Source organism: Chiloscyllium plagiosum, unplaced genomic scaffold, assembly GCF_037043375.1.
Source record: "Chiloscyllium plagiosum isolate Xiang-an unplaced genomic scaffold, Cpla_swu_hap1 HiC_scaffold_35, whole genome shotgun sequence".
NCBI classification, from domain to species: domain Eukaryota; kingdom Metazoa; phylum Chordata; class Chondrichthyes; order Orectolobiformes; family Hemiscylliidae; genus Chiloscyllium; species Chiloscyllium plagiosum.
In genome coordinates, this window is record NW_028270173.1 from 60,889,144 (window position 1) to 60,915,753 (window position 26,610).

Consider the following 26,610-nt stretch of genomic DNA (forward strand, 5'->3'; position numbering starts at 1 on the left):
TCACTGCACTATTTACCTGGGTGGCAACTTTCAAAGATCTGTGTACATGGACACCAAGATCCCTCTGCTCATCCACACTACCAAGTATCCGACCATTAGCCCAGTATCCCATCTTTTTGTTATTCTTACCAAAGTGAATCACCTCACACTTAGTTACATTGAACTCCATTTGCCACCTTTCTGCCCAGCTCTGCAGCTTATCTATATCCCGCTGTAACCTGCCACATCCTTCCTCACTGTCAACAACTCCTCCGACTTTCGTATCATCCGCAAACTTGCTCACCCAACCTTCTAGCCCCTCCTCCAGGTCATTTATAAAAATGACAAACAGCAATGGTCCCAAAACAGATCCTTGCAGAACACCGCTAGTAACTGCACTCCAAGATGAACCTTTACCATCAACTACTACCCTCTGTCTTCTTCCAGCCAGCCAATTCCTAATCCAAACCTCCAACTCACCCTCAATGCCATACCTCCGTATTTTCTGAAGTAGCCTACCATGGGGAACCTTATCAAATGCCTTACTAAAATCCATATACACCACATCTACCGCTTTCCCCTCGTCCACCTCCTTAGTCACCTTCTCAAAGAATTCAATAAGGTTTGTGAGGCACGACCTGCCCTTCACAAAACCATGCTGACTATCCTTGATCACATTATTCCTATCCAGATGTTCATAAATCCTATCCCTTACAATTCTCTCTAAGACTTTGCCCACAACAGAAGTGAGACTCACCGGACTATAGTTACTAGGGTTATCCCTACTCCCCTTCTTGAACAAGGGAACCACATTTGCTATCCTCCAGTCTTCTGGCACTACTCCTGTAGACAACGAGGACATAAAAATCAAGGCCAATGGCTCTGCAATCTCCTCCCTTGCTTCCCAGAGAATCCTAGGATAAATGCCATCAGGCCCAGGGGACTTATCTATTTTCACCCTTTCCAGAATTTCCAACACCTCTTCCCTACATACCTCAAAGCCATTCATTCTAATTAATTGTGACTCAGTATTCACACCGGCAACAATGTCCTGTTCCTGAGTGAATACTGACGAAAAGTATTCATTCATTGTCTCCCCAATCTCTTCAGCCTCCACACGCAACTTCCCACTACTATCCTTGAGTGGACCTATTCCTACCCTAGTCATTCTTTTATTCCTGACATACCTATAGAAAGCCTTAGGGTTTTCCCTAATCCTACCAACTAAGGACCTTTCATGTCCCCTCCTTGCTGCTCTTAGCTCTCTCTTCAGGTCTTTCCTGGCTACCTTATAACTCTTAATGCTTCCCTTGAACTTCCCTTGCCTGAAGTCACATCTTTCTCTGGTTTCTTCTTTCTCTCCCCTTATGCCCTCTCTCAGCTCATCTTGTCCATGTGACCCACCTTCTGTTTCCTCAACTCTATTCTCACGAAACTGCTGATCAGCTAAAATACTCTTCATGATCCCATATTCTCTGATTTTGTACACAGTTCATTCTCTGAATATATTGTCGTGCTTTTCTGTTATCACCCCTCAGACAAAAGTCTTTGGAGTCCTCTGTCCTTGCAAACTCGTACCCCATCTCCAAACTCCCCTTACTCTCCAAAGTCAAGAACATATTGTCGCCTCAAATCCTGGAAAGGGAAGGATCAATTGAGTACTATGTGGAAAAGTGAGGAGTTGGGCAAAAAATGTCACATAAAATAAGGGACAAGAGGGCAGCTGACGCTTCCAGTCAGAGTGATGGATGTCACTCCCTCAAGGGGTCATTCTGTGAGTTTCAGTGCCTTAAAGAACAGGTTATTCCTTGAGTATAGATTCAATCCCGGAGCGCGCTCTCTCTTTCTCTCTCTCTCCTGTACATATGCTGATCCCACCGCGCACATCATCCCTGCCTTGAATGCTCTGGGTCTTCCTCTTCTGAGCTGCTGTCAAACACATCCGAGGCTACACATCCCACATTGATGCTGTCAGTTTGAACCTCTCTGAGGATGAAGATTGCTATTCCCACACTAGAATTCTCTGTCAAACATTTACCAGGGAAACTGAGACAGCAGCTGCAATAAGTGAGGTTTTATTCAGATGGGACAGTGACAAGTTTAAATCTCCACCTGATCTGCTGCTCAAAGTCACCTCCATTTCCCCGGTCAGTTTCCCAAGTTTCAGGAAACTCATGTTGCTCCAGAAATATTTGGATTGACTGTGAGAGACGTCAATCAGAGAGCCCACCTACTCTGCCCATTGTCTCCTCTTCCTCTTCCAGAGCTGGTTCACTTCCTATAGGGACTGAAATCCAAGTGAGGAGATGGTGAGTGAAGGAGCAGCTTTTATACAAATTGTATCCCATAATATCCACACCAATCTTCAGGCAGTCTGACTATCCTGTGGGCAGTCAGGGGTGGAAATGTCCCTTATGCTGTGTGAGAAGATCCAGCTGAGAGAGCTGTTTACTCGGTGCTTTGTGCTGAACTGTGTGACTGGAGCTGTGTGTTGGATATTGAGTGTGTTTATTGGAAGCATTTCCCCCTGATTTCCGGCTGAGGTTTGTAATTGGCTCATTCCTGAATGTGAGAAGGCGAGGTGTAATTATCTGGGAGGTGCAGCGTCAGAAAGTTATACAGCATGGAAACAGACCCTTCGGTCCAACCAGTCCATGCCGAACATAATTCCAAACTAAACTAGTCCCACCATATCCCTCCAAATCTTTCCAATTCACGTACCTACCCAAATGTCTTTTAAACATTGTAATTTTACTCACATTTACCACCTTTTCAGGAAGTTCATTCCACATATGAACCACCCTTTCTCAAAAAAAAGTACACTTCATCGTTTTAAATCTATCTCCTCTCACCATAAAAATGTGCCCCCTCAGCTTGAAATCCCCCATCTTGGGGAAAAGACAACTACCATTAACTTTGTGTATACCTCTCATTATTTTTATGAACTTCTGTCAGGTTGCCTCTCAATCTCCTATCTTCCAGTGAAGAGTCCCAGCCTGTCCAGCCTTTCTGTATATGTCAAACTTTCCACACCCAGTAACATCCTGGTAAATGTCTTCTGAACCCTCCAGCTTAATACTATTGTCCCTATAACTGAGTGACCAGCACTGGACACAGTATTCCAGATGAGGCCTCACCTTTATTGATTTCCTATTGTTGAGTTCTGTGTCTGGTGGGAGCTGGTTAGTATCCTGTGGACCATTGATTGATAAATGATTTGCAGAATGGAGGCAACCTTTTCCTGGGTCCTGGTGATTAGCACTGTCTGTGTCTCTCATTGCCCCCCACATACCCCTCCAATCATACATACCCAGTCACCCTTCACACACACACACACACACACACAAAACACCTTAACTGGTCTTGCCATTTAAGTATAGTGGCAACAAGAGCAGGTCAGCAGCTAGGAATCCTGTGGTGAGTAGCTAACCCAAGTCCCCAAAGTTTGTCCACCATCTATAAGAAGGAGAAAGTGAGGTCTGCAGATGCTGGAGATCAGAGATGGAAATGTGTTGCTGGAAGAGCGCAGCAGGTCAGGCAGCATCTAGGGAACAGGAGAATCGACGTTAAGTCAGGAATGTGATGGAATACTTTCCGCCTGACTGGATGACTGCAACTCTGAAAACACTTGGGAAACTTGACACTGTTCAGGACAAACCTGCCCACGTGATTGTCACCCCATTGACCACCTTCAACATTCATTCCACCAGTGAGGCACACTTGCATAGTGTATAACGTTCTCAATTATAAGCGGAGGCAATGGCCTAGTGGTATTATCGCAAGACTATTAATCCATAAATTCAGCTAATGTTCTGGTTTAAATCCCACCATGGCAGATGGTGTAATTTGAATTCAATAAAAAAATCTGGAATTACCACCATAAAACCATTGTTGATTTTTGCAAAAATTCATTTGGTTTTTGGGAAGGGAATCTGTCATCCTTACATGGTCTGGTTTATATGTAACTCCAGACCCAGAGCAATGTAGTTGGCTTTTAACTGCCCTCAGGGCAATTAGGGATGTGCAATCAATGCTGGCCTAGCCTGAGGTGCCCACATGCCATGAATGAATTTAAAAATATCAGCTTGGCCAACCTCCTCGCTAGGTGGGCCTTATTACAATTTTTCACTTAGTTGGGAGGAGTATGCAAACTTTAGAAAGGCAAGGTTTGAAGGTTTGTTATGAATGTGAACCTGTATTTCAGGGGGTGGGAAGTGGTTGGAGGCTGGGGAGAAACAATTCCAATCCATTAAATTGATCATTTCCATGAAAAATTATTAAAAATGACATTTCAAAACTTCTAGCCAGCACAACAAACTTGCTGTCTGGTTAAGAAGCAAAAATGTGGAGTGGCCAGGTCTCAAATCCTGGTCACCAGGCAAGGGAGGAGGAGAGACCTACCCAACTATGATCCTACCTATACCATCTCACTCCCTACCCATACCTTGCCTCTATATCACAAACACCCCAGGACCGACTCCACTTCCCCTCACACATGACCTGACTCTTGCTCTCCATGCCACCTCCCCATAGCAGAGCAACAATTCCCAACCCTTCCAACAGCACCTTCTAAACCTGCAACCTTTATCATTGAAAGGACAAGAGCTTCAGATACATGGGAACATCATCACTGCAAATTGCCGTCCAAACTATGCACTAACCTGACCTGAGACTACTTCACTGATCTGTCACTGTTACTGGCAATCAATCTACACCAGATGAACTGAAGCAGTTCCAGAAGGCTTCTCATGGGCAGTTAAGGATGGGCAATGAATGCTAGGTAGTCAGATCCTTTGAAAGTATAAAACAAAAAATTACCAAGGAGTTGGACCCTTCAGCAAAGGAGGAGAAGGAGTTGGAGGAAATCATGTTTCTTTTTCCTGTTTTACAGAAGGATTGCACTGTACTACACCAGAGAATACAGAGAAGATAGACACTGCAGACAGATCCTGACCATCATCCAAGGAACAACTGCTCAGCTGTGGAAAGACATCCAATTCCTTCACAGCATTGCTCAACACAGAGAAGGTTGAGCAGTGAAACTATCATCTGGAAATCGTTCAGATCAGAGGAGCTCTGACACATCATCAGATCTGAAACTGGTCAGTGATGTGGAGCCTTTAATCAGAACCGGCCTTTCTGATTCTTCAGCTGTGGGCGATCGATCAGAGTGAGGCCGGGAAAAGGAGGAAGTGGCCCCAATCTTCACTGACTCATTCCGACAAGGTGGAAACTGTTCATGTGAGGTGTGTAAGGAGGATTCCACAGGCTCACACAATCTAGCACAAAGCACATTCATAACAAACCTTCAAACCTTGCCTTTCTAAAGTTTGCATACTCCTCCCAACTAAGTGAAAAATTGTAATAAGGCCCACCTAGCGAGGAGTCTAGCATCACTAAACAGCCACCTGGTGGAAAAAAACCATTCGAGTGTGAGATGTGTGACCAGGGTTTCATGCAGTCATCGATGCTCACAAAACACCAAAATATCCATAGTCGGGAGAAGCCATTCACTTGTGGAGTGTGCAATAAATCATTCTCTCGGTCATCACACCTTCGCAATCACCGATATGTTCATACAGGGGAGAAACCATTTAAATGTGAAGTTTGTGATAAAGCTTTTGCAACATCTACGACCCTCCTGACTCATCAACGCATTCACACAGGGGAGAAACCCTTCAGCTGTCAGGTTTGTGACAAATCTTTCATTCACTCTTCTGATCTGCAGATACACCAAAGGATCCACACAGGGGAGAAACCTTACAGGTGTGACATATGTGACCAAGCCTTCGCACACTCGTTGACTCTTGTGACTCACCGGCGCATTCACACTGGGGAGAAACCATTCAAGTGCAAGTCGTGTGAAAAATCATTCTCACAGTCATCACACCTCCGCTTGCACCTACGCATTCACACTGGGGAGAAACCATTCGCATGTGAAGTTTGTGACAAATCATTCTCGCAATCATCGCACCTCCGCATCCACCAACGCATCCATACAGGGGAGAAACCATTCATATGCAAAGTGTGTAACAAATCATTCTCGCAATTATCGAACTTCCGACTCCACCAGTTCATTCACACAGGGGAGAAACCATTCAGGTGTGAAGTGTGTGACAAGTCATTCACCGACTCATCAACTCTCCGTGTACACCGTCGCACTCACACAGGGGAGAAACCATTCACATGTGAAGTGTGTGACAAATCATTCTCAAACTCATCGACCCTTCGTGTGCATCGACGTGTTCATACAGGGGCCAAACCATTTATGTGTGTCGTGTGCAAGAAATCATTCTCACAGTCGTCACACCTTAGGAGACACCAACGTTTACATACAGGGGAGAAACCATTCAGACGTGAGATTTCTAATTAGGCTTTTACTGACTCCTATGCTTTTGTGAGACACTAGAGGATTGATGATGGGAGAAGTCCTTTGAATGAGAGGTATATGATTATTCACATGATTATTGAGCCTGGAAGTCCTTCACTGGAGTGTTGGTCCACACTGGAGATAAGGTCTTTAAGGTGTGATATTTAAACAAACCTTTGGGACATCATTGAACCTCCTGATATAGCAGACGATTCACACTTTGAAGAACAGGATGTGAGAAATGTTACAAATTTTTCTTGCATTTAACAAACCTCTGCGCACACCAACACATTCACCCAGGGGAGAAACTAATCAACTGAGGTGTGAGACACAGCCTAGATAGATTTAAACAGCCGTCTGCAGTACCAGGGGAGAGGCCCATCCATCGTGTATGAGGTTTGCAATAAAACTTCTGTGACAGTTTCTTCCTGTGTAGACACCTATTTTCTGTGTGTGGTATGTTTAAACAGAAGCGGAGGGCGACCAGGTGTGCGTTGGCTACATGGCCCTGCACTTTATGTGCAATAGTGCTCTTGATAAACCAGAAGATGCAAAAGATTGGAATCAAGCAGCATTATCCCAGAGTCGTCATAGATGTGAATACGCTCAACTGAACCCTTCAAAGTTCCCAACTTACCTGACTGACAAATGCAGGTTCAAAGAACTCATCAGATTTCTATCCAAAAGAAAAAAACAGCTATTCATTGCAAATCAATTTTTTTTTAACTGAAGGCAGAAAAGAAACATGAATGACTAAATACACCTCCCTATAACTTCAATTTTACCCCTTTGCAAAATTCCCATAGACACACAAACAGGTGCACAAAGTGCTAAGATAAAATACAAATAATAAAGATGGGAGACACAAAATGTCACTGAAACACAGTTCTGGCACCAATTTGGATTACAGGCACTCATTCGATATTTTCTTTCGACTCTTCGATGATGACATGAGGTTGTGGACACACAGATTGTCACTGCCCCTTTTCCTTTCACAAAGGGAATTTGCAATGTCCTTTTACCTCTGCACTCACAGAACAGAGGCCAAGAAAGATATTTTTTTCCTCCACAGACTAAATGTTCCAGCTGTACTCTCCAAACACAAAGCTGTACCCACTGGCCAGGAGCTCGTCAACAAATTGTTACTGTGCTGAGTACTGCTGATCACACACAACTAATCTTTGTTCAAAGAACTGATTAAAAGTCTGTCACAGGGACTCAAACCTACACAGCAAGTTGTCTATCACTGCTGGACAAGGGCCACATTGTGGATAAACATTTTTATGTTCAAAATTGCAACAATCCATTGTTTTAATGTATCTTTTTTTACTATGTTTAACTCTACCATCCAAAAAAAACCAGAAGTATTCCTTGTAATGTTGAACAGGGTTGAGATGAGCATTGGCCAGACCCCTCCACGCACTTCTCCCTTGCACAAGATATACTCAAAATTGTCTGTTGTGAAGGAATGTTTTAATAACTGTCCTGATACAGGTTGGAAGCACGCTTTAAGTGCAGGTATGTGACAATGTGAAACATGGTAAAGTCCTTGGTATGAGCTGGAATGGACATCGTAAGGGATTGTCTTCAATGTACTGCTGATAGACCATTCTGTTTTCATTCACTGAGGAAAGTTTGATTGTTTAGATGCAGTTCTGACATGAATAAATCTTGTGGAATAACCCACTCTTCCCAGGAAATCTTCATCCCTCCCTGCTGCTAATCTCCTCGAGCCCTCAGTCCTATACTGGAGTGTTAAACTGCAGTTGTTGTGCTCAAGTCCTGGAGTAGGACTTGAACCCCCAACCCTCCATCGCAGAGAGCAAAGCTATGGGTCAAACCCCCAACTCTAGATGAATTCTTCCATGAACGTGGATTAAAGTTGTTGTCGGGCCAGGAATTGAATGCCTGAGGCTGTAGAGTCGCAGTACGACCCCACCCCAGTTTAATGAGAAACAATCATATCATCAATTGAGTCAAGAAATTATCTTGTAGATGATAACATTTTGCATTGATCACGAAGCCAATCAGATCACTCTTTAATAAAACTATTTCAATTGGTCACAAAAGGGATACAATGTTTGCTTTAATAAAACCCCTTGACAAATATTCAGCAACACACTGCACAGATTGAACCACAAATGTTACCGTACAGAAGGAGGCCTTTCGCCCCATTGCATTTGAATCTGTTCTGTTACCTGGTATCAGTCTCCTACCTTTCCCCATATTCATCCACACTATTTCTATACATATGATCATCCAATGCTGTCTTGAAAGCTTCAAATGAATCTGCCTCCACCAAATTTCTACATAGCTCATTCTCTATCCTCTATGTGCTCAGATCTATGCCCTCACCTTTTTTCTTTTGTGAGTGGGAACAGCTTCTCCTTATGTACTCTATCCAGGTCACTCATGACTTTGTAAACCTCTGTCAAATCTCCTCTCAGCTGCCTTCTCTCCAATTCCTGATGAAGGGCTTTTGCCAGAAACGTCGATTCGTGATGCTCCTTAGATGGTGCCTGACCTGCTGTGCTTTTCCAGCACCACACTCTCGACTCAAATCTCCAGCATTTGCACTTTCGCCTAATTAATTCTCTCCAGGGATAACAATCCCAGATTAATCAGTCTTCAATCTGTTCTCATAACTGAAGTGTTGCATTCCTAGAACCATGCTTGTAAATCGCTTCTGCATTCTCTTGAATACTTTCGCATCTTTGCTATAATGTGGCACCCACAACTGTACACAATCCTCTACCTGAGGTTTGACAAGTGTCTTGCACAGCTCCATGCTCTTGTACTCTATATCCCCAGTAATGAAGTTGAGAACACTGAATGATTTATTTACTGCTCTCTTCATCTGTCCTGACACTTCAATGATCTGTGTACATGTACATCCAGGCCCTCTGCTCCTGCAACCTATTTATAATTATACACCCTATTTAATATTTCTTTAAATATTTAATGCCTCTCAATTAGACTCCATTATTAAGGAAGTCATAACAGGGCATTTGGAAAGTCAAAATGTAACCATCAGAGGTCATCATGGTTTTATGAAGGGTAAATCATGTTTGATTAATTAGATAGAGGTCTTCAAAGATGTAACAAGTAGGGATGTGCCCAGTGGAGTGCCACAAGGGTCGGTGCTGGGTCCACTACTTTTCAACATTTATATAAATGATTTGGACGTGAGCATAAGAGGTTCACTTAGTAAGTTTGCTGATGACACCAAAATTGGAGGTGTAGTGGACAGTGAAGAAGGTTATGTCAGATTACAACGGGATCGTGATCAGATGGGCCAATGGGCTGAGAAGTGGCACATGGAATATAATTTAGATAAATGTGAGGTGCTGCATTTTGGGAAAGCAAATCTTAGCAGGACATATACACTTAATGGTAAGGTCCTAGGGAGTATTGCTGAACAAAGAGACCTTAGAGTGCAGGTTCATAGCTTCTTGAAAGTAGAGTCGCAGGTAGATAGGGTAGTGAAGAAGGCGTTTCATATGCTTTCCTTTATTGGTCATGAGTATTGAGTACAGGAGTTGGGAGGTCACGTTGCAGCTATACAGGACATTGGTTAGGCCACTGTTGGAATATTGCATGCAATTCTGGTCTCCTTCCTATCAGAAAGATGTTATGAAACTTGAAAGGGTTCACAAAAAATTTACATGGATGTTGCCAGGGTTGGAGGATTTGAGCTATAGTGAGAGGTTGAGTATGCTGGGCCTGTTTTCTCTGGAGCATCAGAGGCTGAGGTGTGACCCTTTTATAGAGATCTATAAAATCATGGGCTTGGATAGGATAAATAGACAAAGTCTTTTCCCTGGTGTGGGGGAGTCCAGAACTAGAGGGCATAGGTTTAGAGTGAGAGGGAAAAGATATAAAGGGGCAACCTTTTCACGCAGAGGGTGGTACATGTATGGAATGAGCTGCCAGAGGAAGTGGTGGAGGCTAGTACAATTGCAATGTTTAAAAGCCAACTGGATGGGTATACGAATAGGAAGGGTTTGGAGAGGTATGGACCAGGTGCCGACAGGTGGGACTCGATTGGGTTGGGATGGACAAGTTAGACGGAAGGGTCTGTTTCCATGCTGTACATTTCTATGACTCCATGACTGTAAGTGAAGTGGATAATGGGGTCCTGTAGATGTAATATATCTGGACTTCCAGAAGGCATTTGATAAGGTTCCACAGAAAAGGTTAATACGCAAGGTGAGATCACAATGGATGCAAGGTCAAATTTTAGTTTGGATAGAGGATTGACTAACCAACAAAAAGCAGTGTTGGGATAAATGGCAAGATATAACTGGTGCCGTGCTGCAGGTCTTTGGGCCCCAAGTCTTTACAATCTAGATGAATAATACAGATGTAGGGATCGAAAGTGTGAAAACCAAATTTGTAGATGATACTAAAATAGATGGAATGACATAAATTTATAATAAAGAAATAAGAAATTTACAAATGGATAAGATTAGGTGAATGGGCAAACAATTGGCAGATGAATCTATGAAATTCACTATAGCAGTGTGTGGTGAATGCCTGACATTGAGTAAATTTAAAGAGGAGATATTTAGATTTTTAATTAGCAACAGGATGAAGGGTTATGAGGAGCAGACAGAACAATGGAGTTGAAGTTGAGGTGAGATCAATGCAATGATCATTTTGAATGACGGAGCAGGCTCTAGGAGCTTAATTACTCTTAGTTCTTATGTTCTTCGGAACAAAAGTAATCACTTTAAACTTCTCTGCATTGAACCTCATCTGCCAACTATCTTCCCACTCCATCAATTTGTCAATGTCCTTTTGGATATAGTTTACAGTTCTTCCACGTTTATTGTCATCTTCAAAATTTTAAATGTGCCTTGCACACTAAGATACAGAAGGTTCATATATATATTAGGAAATGCAAGGGACGCAATACTGATCCCTGGGGAACTCCACTTTCGAACTTCCTCCAGCCTGAAAAATATTGATTGACCATTACTCTTTTCTGTCGACTTTATGCCATCTCCTCTAACGTTTCTCACGTTGGGTGGCACTGGAACAAATGCTTTCTGGAAATCTATGTATACCACATTGACAGCATTACTGTTATCGACACTTTCTGTTTCCTCTTCAAAATACTCCAGCAAGCTAGTTCAAATGTTCTATGAAACATGATTTTCACTTTTAAAATCCGTGCTCACTCTTCCTAATCAACCTACCTTTTTCAGTGAATACTAATTCTATCTGCATAATGTCTTTCTACAAATTTCCTCACCACCAAAATAAGATTAAATAGTTTGTAATTGCTGGGATTATCCTTCCAGTCTTTCTCAACAAGACTATAATATTTGCAAATCTCCAATCTTTTGGCACCGCCCAAACATACAGGGAATACTGGAAGGTTACAGCCAGTGACCCCACAATTTCAACCCTCACTGCCTTCACAATTCTTGGTTACATCTCATCTGGTCCCTGTATCTTAACTTTAAGTATCATTCATTTTGAACCTCACTAATCACAGGCTTTCTTCCTCTGTCACCATGGCCTGGACAATGTCCTCTTTTTTTTATAAAGACAGGTACAAATTATTCAGACATGCCCTCTGTCTCCATGTGTAATCCCCTTTTTAGTCTCTGATTAGCCCTACTCCTCCTTTGACCACTCTTACTGTTTGGACACCTACTACAGACTCTGGGATTTCCTTTTATGCTTATTCTTTTCAAAGATTTAGTCTTTGCTTTTTCACCTCCTCCCCTATGACTTCAGTATTCCTGTTGATTTTCAATTGGATTTTCTGTCTAACAGCTCTCATAGCACACTATTTTTCCCCTAATGTTAATTTCCATTCTCTTTGTCATTCAGGGGACTCTGGATTTGCTTGTTCTACCGTTGTCATTAAACAGAATATACCTTGACTATATATGAACCATCTGCTCTTTGAAGGTAGCCCATTGTTCAGTTTATCATTTTCCATTAACTCCTGTTTCCAATTAATTCATCTCAGCTCTGTTCTTGCCTGATTAAAGTAGGCTTTCTGCCAATTGTTTTCTTACTTTGGATTGTTGCCTGTCTTTCTTCTGTATCTGAACACTATCTGAACTTTCACATGCACTGTCATTGAGTTCAAGTTTCTGCAGCATGGAGCACTTCCTCAACATGTTGTTATTGAGGAGACTTCCCACATATCACAGGTCACACATTCTACTTGACCGACCTGAACTATATATCTTGCTATATCTTAAACTTACTTTGTAAGTTTCTTAATTAGTCTTAAAGTTACTCCATTTACATTAACTTTATTTACTCTTCTAAAAATTCATTGATGGAAATGGGGCGTTGCTAGGCCATTATTAATTGCCCATCCCTAATTGCTCAGAGGGTAGTTAAGAGTCAACCACGTTGTGAGTCTGGAGTCACATGTTGGGCAGGCCAGGTAAGGAGGCAAAAGTGAGGACTGCAGATGCTGGAAATCAGACTCTAGATTAGCGTGGTGCTGGAAAAGCACAGTATGTCAGGCAACATCCGAAGAGTAGGAAAATCGACATTTCGGGCAAAAGCCCTTCATCAGGACTGAAGGCCTTAGGTCTTTGGATTAATAGTCCAGCAACAGTACTAGATTAGATTACTTACAGTGTGGAAACTGGCCCTTCAGCCCAACAAGTCCACACTGACCCGCTGAAGCGCAACCCACCCAAACCCATTCCCTTACATTTCACCCCTTCACCTACTAGCTAACACTTCCCCCTGTCTTGTTATCCTATTATTCCTTATTATTATTACTTAGCTCCTCTGTGGTGGTGGCTCTGCATTCAAATATCCCTTGTGTTTTCAGTTAATCCCTTAATAATATACTTTTTAAGATGGAGTTGTGGCACAATGGTAGTGTTGTCCCTATGTCTGAGCCAGGAGGCCTGGCTTCAAGTCCCACCTGTTCCAGAGGTGTATAATAACAGGTTGATTGGAGAATACCTCAATTTTTCTAATTTACAACTTTACAATTTTAGAGACAGTCTCCAATGGTAGATCCTTACCAGCCAACTATCTCATCGATTTTCTGTGACATTGCTCCAATTTGTTTTCCCAGTTTGGTGTAGCCAGTCGTGAGCAGCTGAAGTTCAGACAGGGATAAGGAGAAATGTCTTCATCGGAAAATTGTGAGCTTGTGGAATTCTCTGCTCCAGAAAGTTATTGAGGTCAAAATATTGAATATTTTCAAGAAGGAGGTAGATTAGACAAAAGGGATCAAAGGATACAGAGAGAAAGCGGTGGGTACTGAGTAGGATGATAAACCATGATCAGATTGAATTGTGCAGCAGGCACGAAGGGCTCAATTGTCAACTACAGCTGCTATTTTCAACATTTCTACGATAGGTAAGTGAATCAGGACATTCCAAGAGAGGTGAAGGGAGGTGGAGGGGCACAAGAAGATGTGAATGTTGAGAGTTGGAAATTCGAGCTGAAGAAGAGCTGGACCTGTACAGGAGGTGACTGCTAGACAGGGCGGCCTGTCAGGTATCAACTCACAGGGTAGATACACAATGAGTCACATCTTATTTTCTGAGTCATTGAGACAATGCATAAATCTCATAGAACACTAAAGATAATCAGTCTCCTCTCTTGCTTCCTTCTTTGCCACTAATCCTTGTGTGCCTCCATTATGTGTCACTCTCTCCTGTGGCCCTCTCATGTGCAAACCCCACTACTGCATACTATCACTGCCTTGGATTCCGTGAATCTTCCTCTTGTAATCTGCTGTCAAAAACATCAGAGGCTACACATCCCACGCCGATGTTGACAGTTTGAAAGCCTCCAAGGATGAAGAATGCTGTTCCCACACTGGAAATCTCTGTCAAACATTTCCCAGGGGAACTGAGACAGCAGCTGCAATAAGTGAGGTTTTATTCAGATGGGACAATGACAAGTTTAAATCCTCACCTGATCTGCTGCTCAAAGTCACCTCCATTTCCCCGGTCAGTTTCCCAAGTTTCAGGAAACTCATGTTGCTCCAGAAATATTTGGATTGACTGTGAGAGACGTCAATCAGAGAGCCCACCCACTCTGCCCATTGTCTCCTCTTCCTCTTCCAGAGCTGGTTCACTTCCTATAGGGACTGAAAACCAAGTGAGGAGATGGTGAGTGAAGGAGCAGCTTTTATACAAATTGTATCCCATAATATCCACACCAATCTTCAGGCAGTCTGACTATCCTGTGAGTAATCAGGGGTGGAAATGTCCCTTATGCTGTGTGAGAAGATCCAGCTGAGAGAGCTGTTTACTCGGTGCTTTGTGCTGAACTGTGTGACTGGAGCTGTGTGTTGGATATTGAGTGTGTTTATTGGAAGCATTTCCCTCTGATTTCCAGACTGAGATTTGTTTATGGCTCATTCCGGAATATAAGTAGTATGAATCAATGGCTTGTTTCTCACTGTAATTCTGTCTATGTAACTCTCCGTGGTTGGATTTGAACTCTCAATCTTAGGACTGTTAAACCATGAACATAACAATTTAGCTGCTTACCTACAGGCATGTTTATTGAAGTTATTTTAATGTTTTCTTCATAGATTTTTACCTGAAGGCCTCGGCCTTTCCCAAAAGCCTGACTTGAATTTGATAATTTTTTTCCCAATGCTGTGGCTGAGAGCTGCAATTGGGATGTGCAGTCTGAGTGAGTACAGTGTTTTTAATTTCTGAGAATAAACCAGAACCCTTTAATTGGCTACTCTGAAGCAATTTTTTCCTTAACTTTAGCCCAGTGTGGTGAAACCAAGTGGATGAAATTTCAAAATCTCCATTGAAATAACTTCCGCTGACTGTTTAAAATGTAAGGCATACAACTGTGGCATGAACTGAGCACATTGTCATGTGATAGCCTTGTAATACACTGCCTGATTATAATTTCCATCGTCCTAACAGCATTTGGGAAGAGAGGCGCTGGAAAGAGAAAACGAAGTTGCCATATTGTCTGCTCCTGGTCACTGTCCAGGATCCGTGCTGGAAACAGATGGTGTGTGTCTGTCAAGTGAGGAAAAGGAAAGGACTTATACCTTATTCCCCCACACAGGCAATAGCAGACTGCCACTCACTGTGGAATAGTCTCGAAACAAAGGAGTCAGAAGAATTGCACCATATTACATCAGAGAATAAAGAGATGATAGATACTACAGATAGATCTTGACCATCACCCAAGAAACAACTGCAAAACTGTGGAGATACGTTGAGTTCCTTTGAAGCATTGCTCAACACAAAGAAGGTTGGACAGTGAAATCAACATCTGGAAATCGGTTCAGGTCAGGGAGCTTTGATGCTCATCAGATCTGAAACTGGTCAGTGGTGTGGAGCCTTCCATCAGAACCAACCTTTCTGAAGGTTTGGCAGTGGGTGATCAGTCAGGGTGAGGCTGGGAAGAAGTGTGAGTGGCTCCAAGTGTGGTGAGAACTTCAGTCATTCATCGAGCTTCATGAACCACTGACTCACTCCAAAAGGTGAGATACTGTTAAAGTGTGAGGTGTATATAAAGTGTTGGATGGGCTCATAAAGATCTCCTAAAACACAAGGTGTATCTGTTGTACAGCTACATGGAAAAGGAACATTTCAAGTGTCAAGTGTGTGACCAAGACTTTGCACAACTTGCAATGCTCCAGAAACACCAACACTTTCACACTGCGGAGAAGCTATTCATGTGCGAGGTGTGTGATAAAGCATTCACACGGTCATCAAGCCTCAAGGTCCATCGGACAGTCCATACAGGGGAGAAACCCTTTAAGTGTATGGTTTGCAATAAAGCTTTTGCAACATCTACAAGGCTGCTAATGCATCAAACGATTCATACAGGAGAGAGGCTATTTACATGCAATGTGTGCAGCAAATCATTCTTAAACTCATCTGACTTTCGTGTGCACCAACGTTTTCACACAGGAGAGAAACCATTCTCATGTGAGCTGTGCGACCAGTCTTTCTCAGGCATATCAACCCTCCGTAGACACCAGCGGATTCACACAGGGGAGAAACCATTCATATGTGAGGTGTGCAAAAAATCATTCTCACGGTTAACGAACCTGCAGATCCACCAACGCATTCACACAGGGGAGAAGCCATTCACATGTGAGGTGTGTGACAAATCATTCTCACGCTCAGGAACCCTGCGCAAACATCAACTTATTCACACGGGCGAAAAACCCTTCCCATGTGAATTGTGTGACAAATCATTCTTGCAGTTAACCAGCCTCCAGATCCACCAACGCATTCACACTGGGGAGAAACCATTCATATGTGAAGTATGTGACAAATCATTTTCAGACTCGTCAACCCTCCGCAAACACAGCCGTATTCACACAGGGGAGAAGCCATTCACGTGTGAGGTGTGTGACAAATCATTCTCGGTTTCATCAACTCTCCGTGTACATGAGCGCATTCACACAGGGCAGAAACCATTGAAGTGCGAGCTGTGTGACAGACTATTCTCTGTTTCGTCGACCCTCCGCAGGCATCAACACATTCACACAGGGAAGAAACTATTCAGATGTGAGGTTTGCAGTAAAGCTTTTGTAACATCAACAAAGCTTCTAATACATCAGAGGATCCACACAGGAGAGAAACCATTTCGGTGTAAAGTGTGTGACAAGTCATTCTTGTGGCCCTCAAACCTCCTTCGACACCAATGCATTCACACGAGGGAGAAACCATTCAGGTGCAAGGTGTGCAACCAAGCCTTCGCACAATCATCGAGCCTCCTGGTCCATCAGATAATTCACACAGGGGAGAAACCTTTCAGGTGTGAGGTGTGCGTTAAATCATTCTCACGGCTATCGAACCTCCACCGACACCAGCGCATTCATACAGGGGAGAAACCATTCAAGTGTGAGGTGTGTGCCAAATTGTTTTCACAGTCATCGCACGTCCGCAAACACCAACGTGTTCACATGGTAGAAACCACTTAAGAGCATGGTGTGGAACAAATCATTCCCCTCTATGTATACCATCGTTCACATAGTGGAAAAAACGTACATGTGTGAGGTTTGAGATAAAGCTTTGTGACATCTTTGACACTCCTGAAGGACCAGAGCACTCACTGAGAGGGAAAAAAAATCAAGTGTGAGCTTTGTCTTTCATCAAATCCTCTGCACTCCTGATACATTAGTGGATTCACAAAAGGGAGAAACCCTTCAAGAGTGAGGTGTACAACAACTCCTTCTTACACTCATCGATTTTCCACACATATCAACACATTCACATGACGGACAAGCTGCTCAAGTGGGATAAATCATTTTCAAAGTTTTGGAACCTCCTGTCCAATGCGGAGATTTGCACAGAGAAAGATTCTTCAGGTGTATTGTTTCTGACAAACCTGTCAGCTCTTTCTTTCACCTCTTGAAGGAACATCCATCCATCCTGGTAACAAACCATTCATGTGTGAAGTGTGTGATAAGGCTTTCGCATCGGCATGTCTCCTGATCCATCAACACGTTCACACAGGGGAGAAGCCCTGTCAGTGAATTCTGTGATACAGTTGTCAGACCTCCTGGAATATCAGTGAATCTACATGGCAGAGTAGCTTTTCCAATGCGACTTGTGGCAAGATTGTTTCACCTCTTCCTTCCCTCTCTAAATGGACTCAGAGCTGGGTCACTTGCTTACTGAGGGCTGTCTGTGTTGTTTCTCCTCCAGTACTCACACAAGGAAAGCTTCCGTTCCAAAGCACTGTCTGTCTCAGCAGGGTCTGTCTCAAACCTCTCCCACCATCAGTCTCATTGATTCAAGAAGGTCATAGTAATCTTTGACCCAATCACCAAATATCACCAAAAGAAGACATCTGTACATATACAAGTTCTTGCTTCTGCAGAAGCCATTGTGTCTTGAGAATGGTAGTAGAACCAGTGAAGAAAGAAATAGAGAGAAAAAGATCAGAGGGAATGTGCAGATGAGAAGTACAGAATGAGATAGAGAAAGGAGTGGAATAGAGACAGACATTGAGGAAGTTTGGAAGTGGTGGGGATGTGGCTTGGGGCAGGACAGAAAGAGAGAGAGAGAGAAGCTATGACCAACATTCAAAAATACTCACTTTACACATTTACAGTGTAATTTATTTAATTATGATTTTGCAACTTTTTTTTAATGTTAGTCCATTATTTGGTAAATTATGTTGTGAGTAAAGCTTAATGTAGAGAGGTTTGGGGTAGAGAGAAGAAAACCTGTTCTGGAGTATGTCCAATTTTGTTCTGTCCCCCTTCTGATTTTCTTTCAATGTCTCTGCTACAGAAGTGTCTGTCTGAGGATCGGCTTTTCCTGACTGTCTGTGTTAGGTGACTTTTGATGTGTTGGAGTCCAGTCGATCGAGAAGAGGCCAACATTCCAGGAAACTGCCGCTTCCAGACTAGTTTGATTTTTCAAATTTCTTCAAACTTCAGCTCTATGGAGCCCCTGAAAATAGAAACATTGCCTTTGAGGAAATCTCGCATAGAGCCCTCAGTATTTTGACCACGGTTAGGTAGGGAAATAGGGCTAGAGGTGACAGAGATAGGAAGGGTTTGAGGCCATGGGGCAATTTGTGTCTGAGCATCTGGCCCGTTATCTGTGACCAACGACTCTGGGAGTCTATGCATTGCAAAAGCTGCATGTAGTTTTCTATTGTCATCCCAATGTTTGAGGAATTAACCTTTTGTGTGACCAACCACTTTGAGTGGGTGTCCACAATAACTAAGAGCATTGAGCTCATGGAAGGACCCGCACAGTCAATGTGTGACCAAGCCCAGGGTTTACGAGGCCACTCCCGTAAAAATGGAGGAAGCTGGTGGTGGTAATTTCTGTCCTTGTTGGCACTCTGGCCACTGTCCACCAATGTAACCAAGTTTGCATCCAATCCTGGCCACCGGACATAACCTTTCTCCAGCATCTTCATTTTGGAAACCTCTGGATGACCCTGGTGGAGTTTAGCCAGTATCTGGCAGCGACGTTTGCTCGGGACAATTGCTCTTGCTCCCCATAATAATATGTTGTTTTCTACTGTGATATGGTCTCTTCCGGTCACCCCTTAAGTTATAAATGCTAGAGAAAACAAACTTAATTTGCATAGTTTCTCCTCATAAATCCAGATATTATTCTTGTAAACATACGTTGCACTCCCTCCAAAGCCATTATATCCTTCCTAAGATCTGGTGACCAGATCTGCTCACAGTTGTCCAAGTGGTTTTGTATAAGTGCAGCTTAATTTCTGCATCCTTGTATTACGGGGAACAAAGAAATGGCAGAAGAGTTGAATTGGTACTTCAGATCTGTGTTCACTGGGGAATACACAAGCAATCTCCCAGAAGTAACAGTGGCTGATGGACATGAACTGAAGGGAATTTATATTTGCCAAGAATTGGTGTTGGAGAGACTGTTAGGTCTGAAGGCTGATAAGTCTCCAGGGCCTGATGGTCTACATCCCAGGGTACTGAAGGAGGTGGCTCTAGAAATCGTGGATGCGTTGGTGATTATTTTCCAGAGTTTGATAGATTCAGGATTAGTTCCTGCGGATTGGAGGGCGGCTAATGTACCACTTTTTAAGAAAGGAGAGAGAGAGAGAATGCAGGAAATTATAGACCAGTTAGTCTGACCTTAGTGGTGGGAAAGATGCTGGAGCCAATTATAAAGGATGAAATTATGACACATTTGGATAGCAGTAACAGGATAGGTCAGAGTCAGCATGGATTTATACCATGCTTGACTAATCTTCTGGAATTTTTTTGAGGATGTAACTCTAAAGATGGACAAGGGAGATCCAGTGGATGTAGTGTACCTGGACTTTCAGAAAGCCTTTGATAAAGTCCCACATAGGAGGTTAGTGAGCAAAATTAGGGCGTATGGTATTGGGGGCAAAGTACTGACTTGGATTTAAAATTGGTTGGCTGACAGGAAACAAAGAGTAGTGATAAACGGCTCCCTTTCGGGATGGCAGGCGGTGACCAGTGGGGTACCGCAGGGATCAGTGCTGGGACCGCAGCTTTTTACAATATATATTAATGATATAGAAGATGGTATTAGTAATAACATTAGCAAATTTGCTGATGATGCAAAGCTGGGTGGCAGGGTGAAATGTGAGGAGGATGTTAGGAGATTACAGGGTGACCTGGACAGGTCAGGTGAGTGGACAGATGCATGGTAGATGCAGTTTAATGTGGATAAATGTATAGTTATCCACTTTGGTGGCAAGATCAGGAAGGCAGATTACTACCTAAATGGAGTCAAGTTAGGTAAAGGGGCAGTACAAAGAGATCTGGGTGTTCTTGTACACCAGTCAATGAAGGCAAGCATGCAGGTACAGCAGGTAGTGAAGAAATCTAATAGCATGCTGGCCTTCATAACAAGAGGGATTGAGTATAGAAACAAAGAGGTTCTTCTGCAGCTGTACAGCGCCTTGGTGAGACCACACCTGGAATATTGTGTGCAGTTCTGTTCTCCAAATTTGAGGAAAGACATTCAGGTTCACAAGGTCAATTCCTGGAATGGCGGGACTATCTTATGTTTAAAGATTGGAGCGACTGGGCTTATATACCCTTGAGTTTAGAAGACTGAGAGGGGATCTGATTGAGACATATAAGATTATTAAAGAATTGGACACTCTGGAGGCAGGAAACATGTTTCCGCTGATGGGTGAGTGCCGAAGGACACAGCTTAAAAATACAGGGTAGACCATTTAGGGCAGAGATGAGGAGAAACTTCTTCACCCAGAGAGTGGTGGCTGTGTGGAATGCTCTGCCCCAGAAAGCAGTGGCGGCCCAGTCTCTGGATTCGTTAAAGAAAGAATTGGATAGAGCTCTCAAAGATAGTAGAATCAAGGGTTTTGGAGATAAGGCAGGAACAGGATACTGATTGAGGATGATCAGTCATGATCATATTGAATGGTGGTGCAGGCTCGAAGGACAGAATGGCCTACTCCTGCACCTATTGTCTATTATCCTTGTACTTCATTTCTCGAGATATTAAGGCCAGCATTCCATTAGCTTTCTTGATTATTTTCTGCATCTGTTTGTAACATTTTAAAGATCTATGCACCTGAACCCCCAAATCTATGGATATCCTGTGGACATTTGAATTCATAGAACATAGAACATAGAACATAGAAGAATACAGCGCAGTACAGGCCCTTGGGCCCTCGATGTTGCGCCGATCCAAGCCCACCTAAACTACACTAACCCACTATCCTCCATATACCTATCCAATGCCCTCTTAAATGCCCATAAAGAGGGAGAGTCCACCACTGTTACTGGCAGGGCATTCCATGAACTAACGACTCGCTGAGTGAAGAACCTACCCCTAACATCAGTCCTATATCTACCCCCCCTTAATTTAAAGCTATGCCCCCTTGTAATACCCGACTCAATACGCGGGAAAAGGTTCATACTGTCGACCCTATCTAACCCCCTAATCATCTTGTACACCTCAATCAAGTCACCCCTAAACCTTCTTTTCTCTAGTGAAAACAGCCCCAAGTGCCTCAGTCTTTCCTCATACGATTTTCCTTCCATACCAGGCAACATCCTGGTAAACCTCCTCTGCACCCGTTCCAATGCCTCCACATCCTTCCTATAGTATGGCGACCAAAACTGCACACAATATTCCAGATGCGGCCGTACCAGAGTCTTATACAACTGCATCATGACCTCAGGACTCCGGAACTCAATTCCTCTACCAATAAAAGCCAGTACGCCATATGCCTTCCTCACCGCACTATTTACCTGGGTGGCAACTTTCAGAGATCTGTGTACATGGACACCAAGATCCCTCTGCTCATCCACACTACCAAGTATCCGACCATTAGCCCAGTACCCCATCTTTTTGTTATTCTTCCCAAAGTGAATCACCTCGCACTTAGCTACATTGAATTCCATCTGCCACCTTTCTGCCCAGCTCTGCAGCTTCTCTATATCCTGCTGTAACCTGCCACATGCTTCCTCACTGTCAACAACTCCTCCGACTTTCGTATCATCCGCAAACTTGCTCACCCAACCTTCTAACCCCTCTTCCAGGTCATTTATAAAAATGACAAACAGCAATGGTCCCAAAACAGATCCTTGCGGAACACCGCTAGTGACGGCACTCCATGAAGAAACTTTGCCATCAACTACTACCCTCTGTCTTCTTCCATCCAGCCAATTCCTAATCCAAACCTCCAACTCACCCTCAATGCCATATCTCCGTATTTTCTGCAGTAGCCTACCATGGGGAACCTTATCAAACGCCTTACTAAAATCCATATATACCACATCTACCGCTTTCCCTTCATCAACCTCCTTCGTCACCTTTTCAAAGAATTCAATAAGGTTTGTGAGGCACGACTTGCCCTTCACAAAACCATGCTGACTATCCTTGATCACATTATTCCTATCCAGATGTGCATAAATCCTATCCCTTACAATTCTCTCTAAGACTTTGCCCACAACAGAAGTGAGACTCACCGGCCTATAGTTACTAGGGCTATCCCTACTCCCCTTTTTGAACAAGGGAACCACATTTGCTATCCTCCAGTCTTCTGGGACTACTCCTGTAGACAAAGAGGACATAAAAATCAAGGCCAATGGCTCTGCAATCTCCTCCCTTGCTTCCCAGAGAATCCTAGGATAAATGCCATCAGGCCCAGGGGACTTATCTATTTTCACCTTTTCCAGGATTTCCAACACCTCTTCTCTACATACCTCAAAGCCATCCATTCTACTTATTTGTTCCTCAGTATTCTCATCGACAACAATGCCCTGTTCCTGAGTGAATACTGAAGAAAAGTATTCATTCAGTGTCTCCCCAATCTCTTCCGCCTCCACACGCAACTTCCCCCTACTATCCTTGACTGGACCTATTCCTACCCTAGTCATTCTTTTATTCCTAACATACCTATAGAAAGCCTTAGGGTTTTCCCTAATCCTATCTACTAAGGACCTTTCATGTCCCCTCCTTGCTGCTTTTAGCTCTCTCTTCAGGTCCTTCCTGGCTACCCTATAACTCTCAATCGCCCCAATTGAACCTTCACGTCTCATCTTGAGATAGGCCGCCCTCTTCCATTTAACAAGGGATTCCAATTCCTTATTAAACCACGGCTCCCTCGCACAACCCTTTCCTTCCTGCCTGACAGGTACATAATTATCAAGGACACTCAATAGTTGCCCCTTGAACAAGTTCCACATATCATTTACACTCTTGCCTTGGAGTCTACTTTTCCAAGCCACACATCCTAAGTCATGCCTCACCGCATCATAATTTCCCTTACCCCAGCTATAATTCTTGCCCTGTAGTACACACTTATCCCTCTCCATCACGAGTGTAAAAATCACCGAATTATGGTCACTATCCCCAAAGTGCTCACCTACCTCTAATTCTAACACCTGGCCTGGTTCGTTACCCAGAACCAAATCCAGTATGGCCTCACCTCTTGTTGGCCTGTCTACATATTGTGTCAGGAAACTCTCCTGCACACATTGAACAAACACTGACCCATCTAACGAACTTGAGCTATAGCTTTCCCAATCAATATCAGGAAAGTTAAAGTCCCCCATAACAACCACCCTATTACTGTCACTCATCTCCTGAATCACCTTCCCAATCCTTTCTTCAATGATTCTAGGACTATTAGGAGGCCTGTAAAAGACTCCTAACAGGGTGACCTCACCTTTCCTATTCCTAACCTCAGCCCAAACTACCTCAGATGGCAAGTCCTCATCCATCGTCCTTTCCACCGCTGTAATACTATCTTTGACAAGCAATGCCACACCTCCCCCTCTTTTACCCCCACCTCTGACCCTACTAAAACATTTAAATCCCGGAACCTGCAACAGCCAATCCTGTCCCTGTTCTAGCCATGTCTCCGTAATAGCCACAACATCGAAGTCCCAGGTACCAACCAACGCTGCAAGTTCACCTACCTTATTTCGTATACTTCTTGCATTGAAGTATACACACTTCAAGCCACTTCCCTGTTTACAGGCACCCTCCTTGGAAATTGATGCCATGTTCCTCACCTCCCTACACTCCAGGCCCTGCACCCTGAAGCTACAATCTGGGTTCCCATGCCCCTGCCGAGTTAGTTTAAACCCCCCCCAAGAGCACTAGCAAACCTCCCCCCAAGGATACTGGTTCCCCTCAGGTTCAGGTGTAGACCATCCTGTTTATAGAGGTCCCACCGTCCCCAGAAAGAACCCCAGTTATCCAAAAACTGGAACCCCTCCCTCCTGCACCATCCCTGAAGCCACGCATTTAATTGTTCTCTCTCCCTATTCCTCGAATCTCTATCACGTGGCACGGGTAACAAACCAGAGACAACAACTCTGTTTGTTCTAACTCCAAGCTTCAAACCTAGCTCCCTGAAAGCCTGTCTAACATCCTCAGCACTCCTCCTACCTATGTCGTTGGTGCCAATGTGGACCACGACTTCGGGTTGCTCCCCCTCCCCCTCCAGGACCCGGAAAACACGATCAGAGACATCACGTACCCTTGCACCTGGGAGGCAACATACCAAACGTGAGTCCCTCTCGTTCCCACAAAACCTCTCCTTCACGCTTTTAAAGGGGGAAAAAAACTAACCCAGCTAAGCTTACACTAACTGCTTCCGGGTCTCGGCTGCCCCTCTGCTTGCCGTCACTTCCTCTGCTGCTCCCGCTCTTTCTGTGAAGGAGAGAGAAAACAAAACACCGATGCCCGCTACAGGTAAGTAATTTTGAAAAAAACTCTTACCTTAGCTGTAGTCTCCCGGGTTCACCTCAACTCGGCCGCTGCTCCCACTCAAATGACCGTTGGTGGTGAAACAGTGAGTATTTATACTCACAGTTCTCCTTCCCGGCTGCCCCTCTGCTTGCCGTCACTTCCTCTGCTGCTCCCGCTCTTTCTGTGAAGGAGAGAGAAAACAAAACACCGATGCCCGCTACAGGTAAGTAATTTTGAAAAAAACTCTTACCTTAGCTGTAGTCTCCCGGGTTCACCTCAACTCGGCCGCTGCTCCCACTCAAAAAAAAAAAATAGTAGCCTGAATTCTCCTTTTTTGATCCAAAATGGAAAACCTCACACTTGCCTACATTGAACTCCATCTGCCATTTTACCTATTCACTTATCGACACTATCATCGACACTATCCACAGTGTCTCCTAACTTTGGGTCATCAGCAAATATGGAGATATAACCTTCTATGCCATTATCTAAGTCATTAATAAATAATGTAAATAATTGAGCCCCTAACACACATCATGCGGACACCACTGGTCACATCCTGACAATTTGAGTACCTACCCAATATTCCTCATTTATCTTTTGGAATGCTTTTTGGAAGTCCATATAAACAACCACGGATATTCCCGTACCCAGTAGCATGGTCATCTCTTGAAAATAATCAATGAGGTTTGTCAGGCATGACATATCTATCATCAATCTATGCTGGCTGTTCCTGAATAAGTGAAAAATATCAAGTTGTTCAGTTACCCCATTCTTGATTATAGACTCGAACAATTTGTCCACCAAAGATGTTAGGCTAGCTGGTCTGTATGGGGTAACTGAACACCTTGAAAATTTTCATTAATTGACACTGTCGGTTTTACTCGGCAATTTGAGAACCAGGGGAATTGGTATCTGGATTTTTGATGACATTAAGACGACTGGCAGAGGCATGTGTCTTTGGTTTAACTCTTAATGAGATGCTGACAGACTGTCTGGTACATGGGATTAATGATGCAACCAAGCAAAAGCACCCAGTAGCTGAAACCCAACTGGACGCTCAGACGCCCTAGTTCTAGACTCCTCAATGAGGGAAAACATCCACCATCATCTAGTCTGCCAAGCCCTGGTAGAATTTTATATTTTTCAATCTTCTCTCATGCTTTTAAAGTCACGTGAATACAGGCCCAATCCAACTAATGTCTCATAGGCAGTCCTGTAATCCCACTATTAGTCTAGTGAATCTCCATTGCATTCCCTCAATGACTAATATATCCTTTCTGAGGAAGGGAGACAAAAACAGTGCACATTACTCCAGATTCGGTCTCACCAAGGCCCTGTATAATTGCAGTATGACACCCCTATTTCAGAACTCAAAGCCTCTTGTCATGAAGGCCAGTATACTATTTGCCTTCTAAACTGCTTGATGCACCTGCCTGTCTTCCTCAATTGGACAATCAGATCCCCTTTTACATTCACAGTTCCCAATATGACCCCATTTAAATAATACTCTTCCTTTTTGTTTTCCATACTAAAGTGTACACATTCACATTTAGTCATGTTGTACTTTATCTGGCACATATTCATCCACTTATCAACTTGTTTAAATCACCT

The 26,610-nt window shown here is 43.5% G+C and overlaps 1 protein-coding gene across 1 annotated transcript; it reads left to right on the plus strand.

Moving 5' to 3' along the window:
- The first annotated feature begins 2,266 nt into the window (after window positions 1–2,266).
- On the plus strand, window positions 2,267–21,401 carry LOC122541621 (uncharacterized). Its single transcript, XM_087978802.1, has 3 exons — window positions 2,267–2,288; window positions 4,871–6,327; window positions 15,920–21,401. The coding sequence occupies exons 2-3, from the start codon at window positions 5,417–5,419 to the stop codon at window positions 17,265–17,267; spliced, it is 2,259 nt and encodes a 752-aa protein (XP_087834928.1). The 5' UTR covers window positions 2,267–2,288; window positions 4,871–5,416; the 3' UTR covers window positions 17,268–21,401.
- The last annotated feature ends 5,209 nt before the right edge of the window (window positions 21,402–26,610 follow it).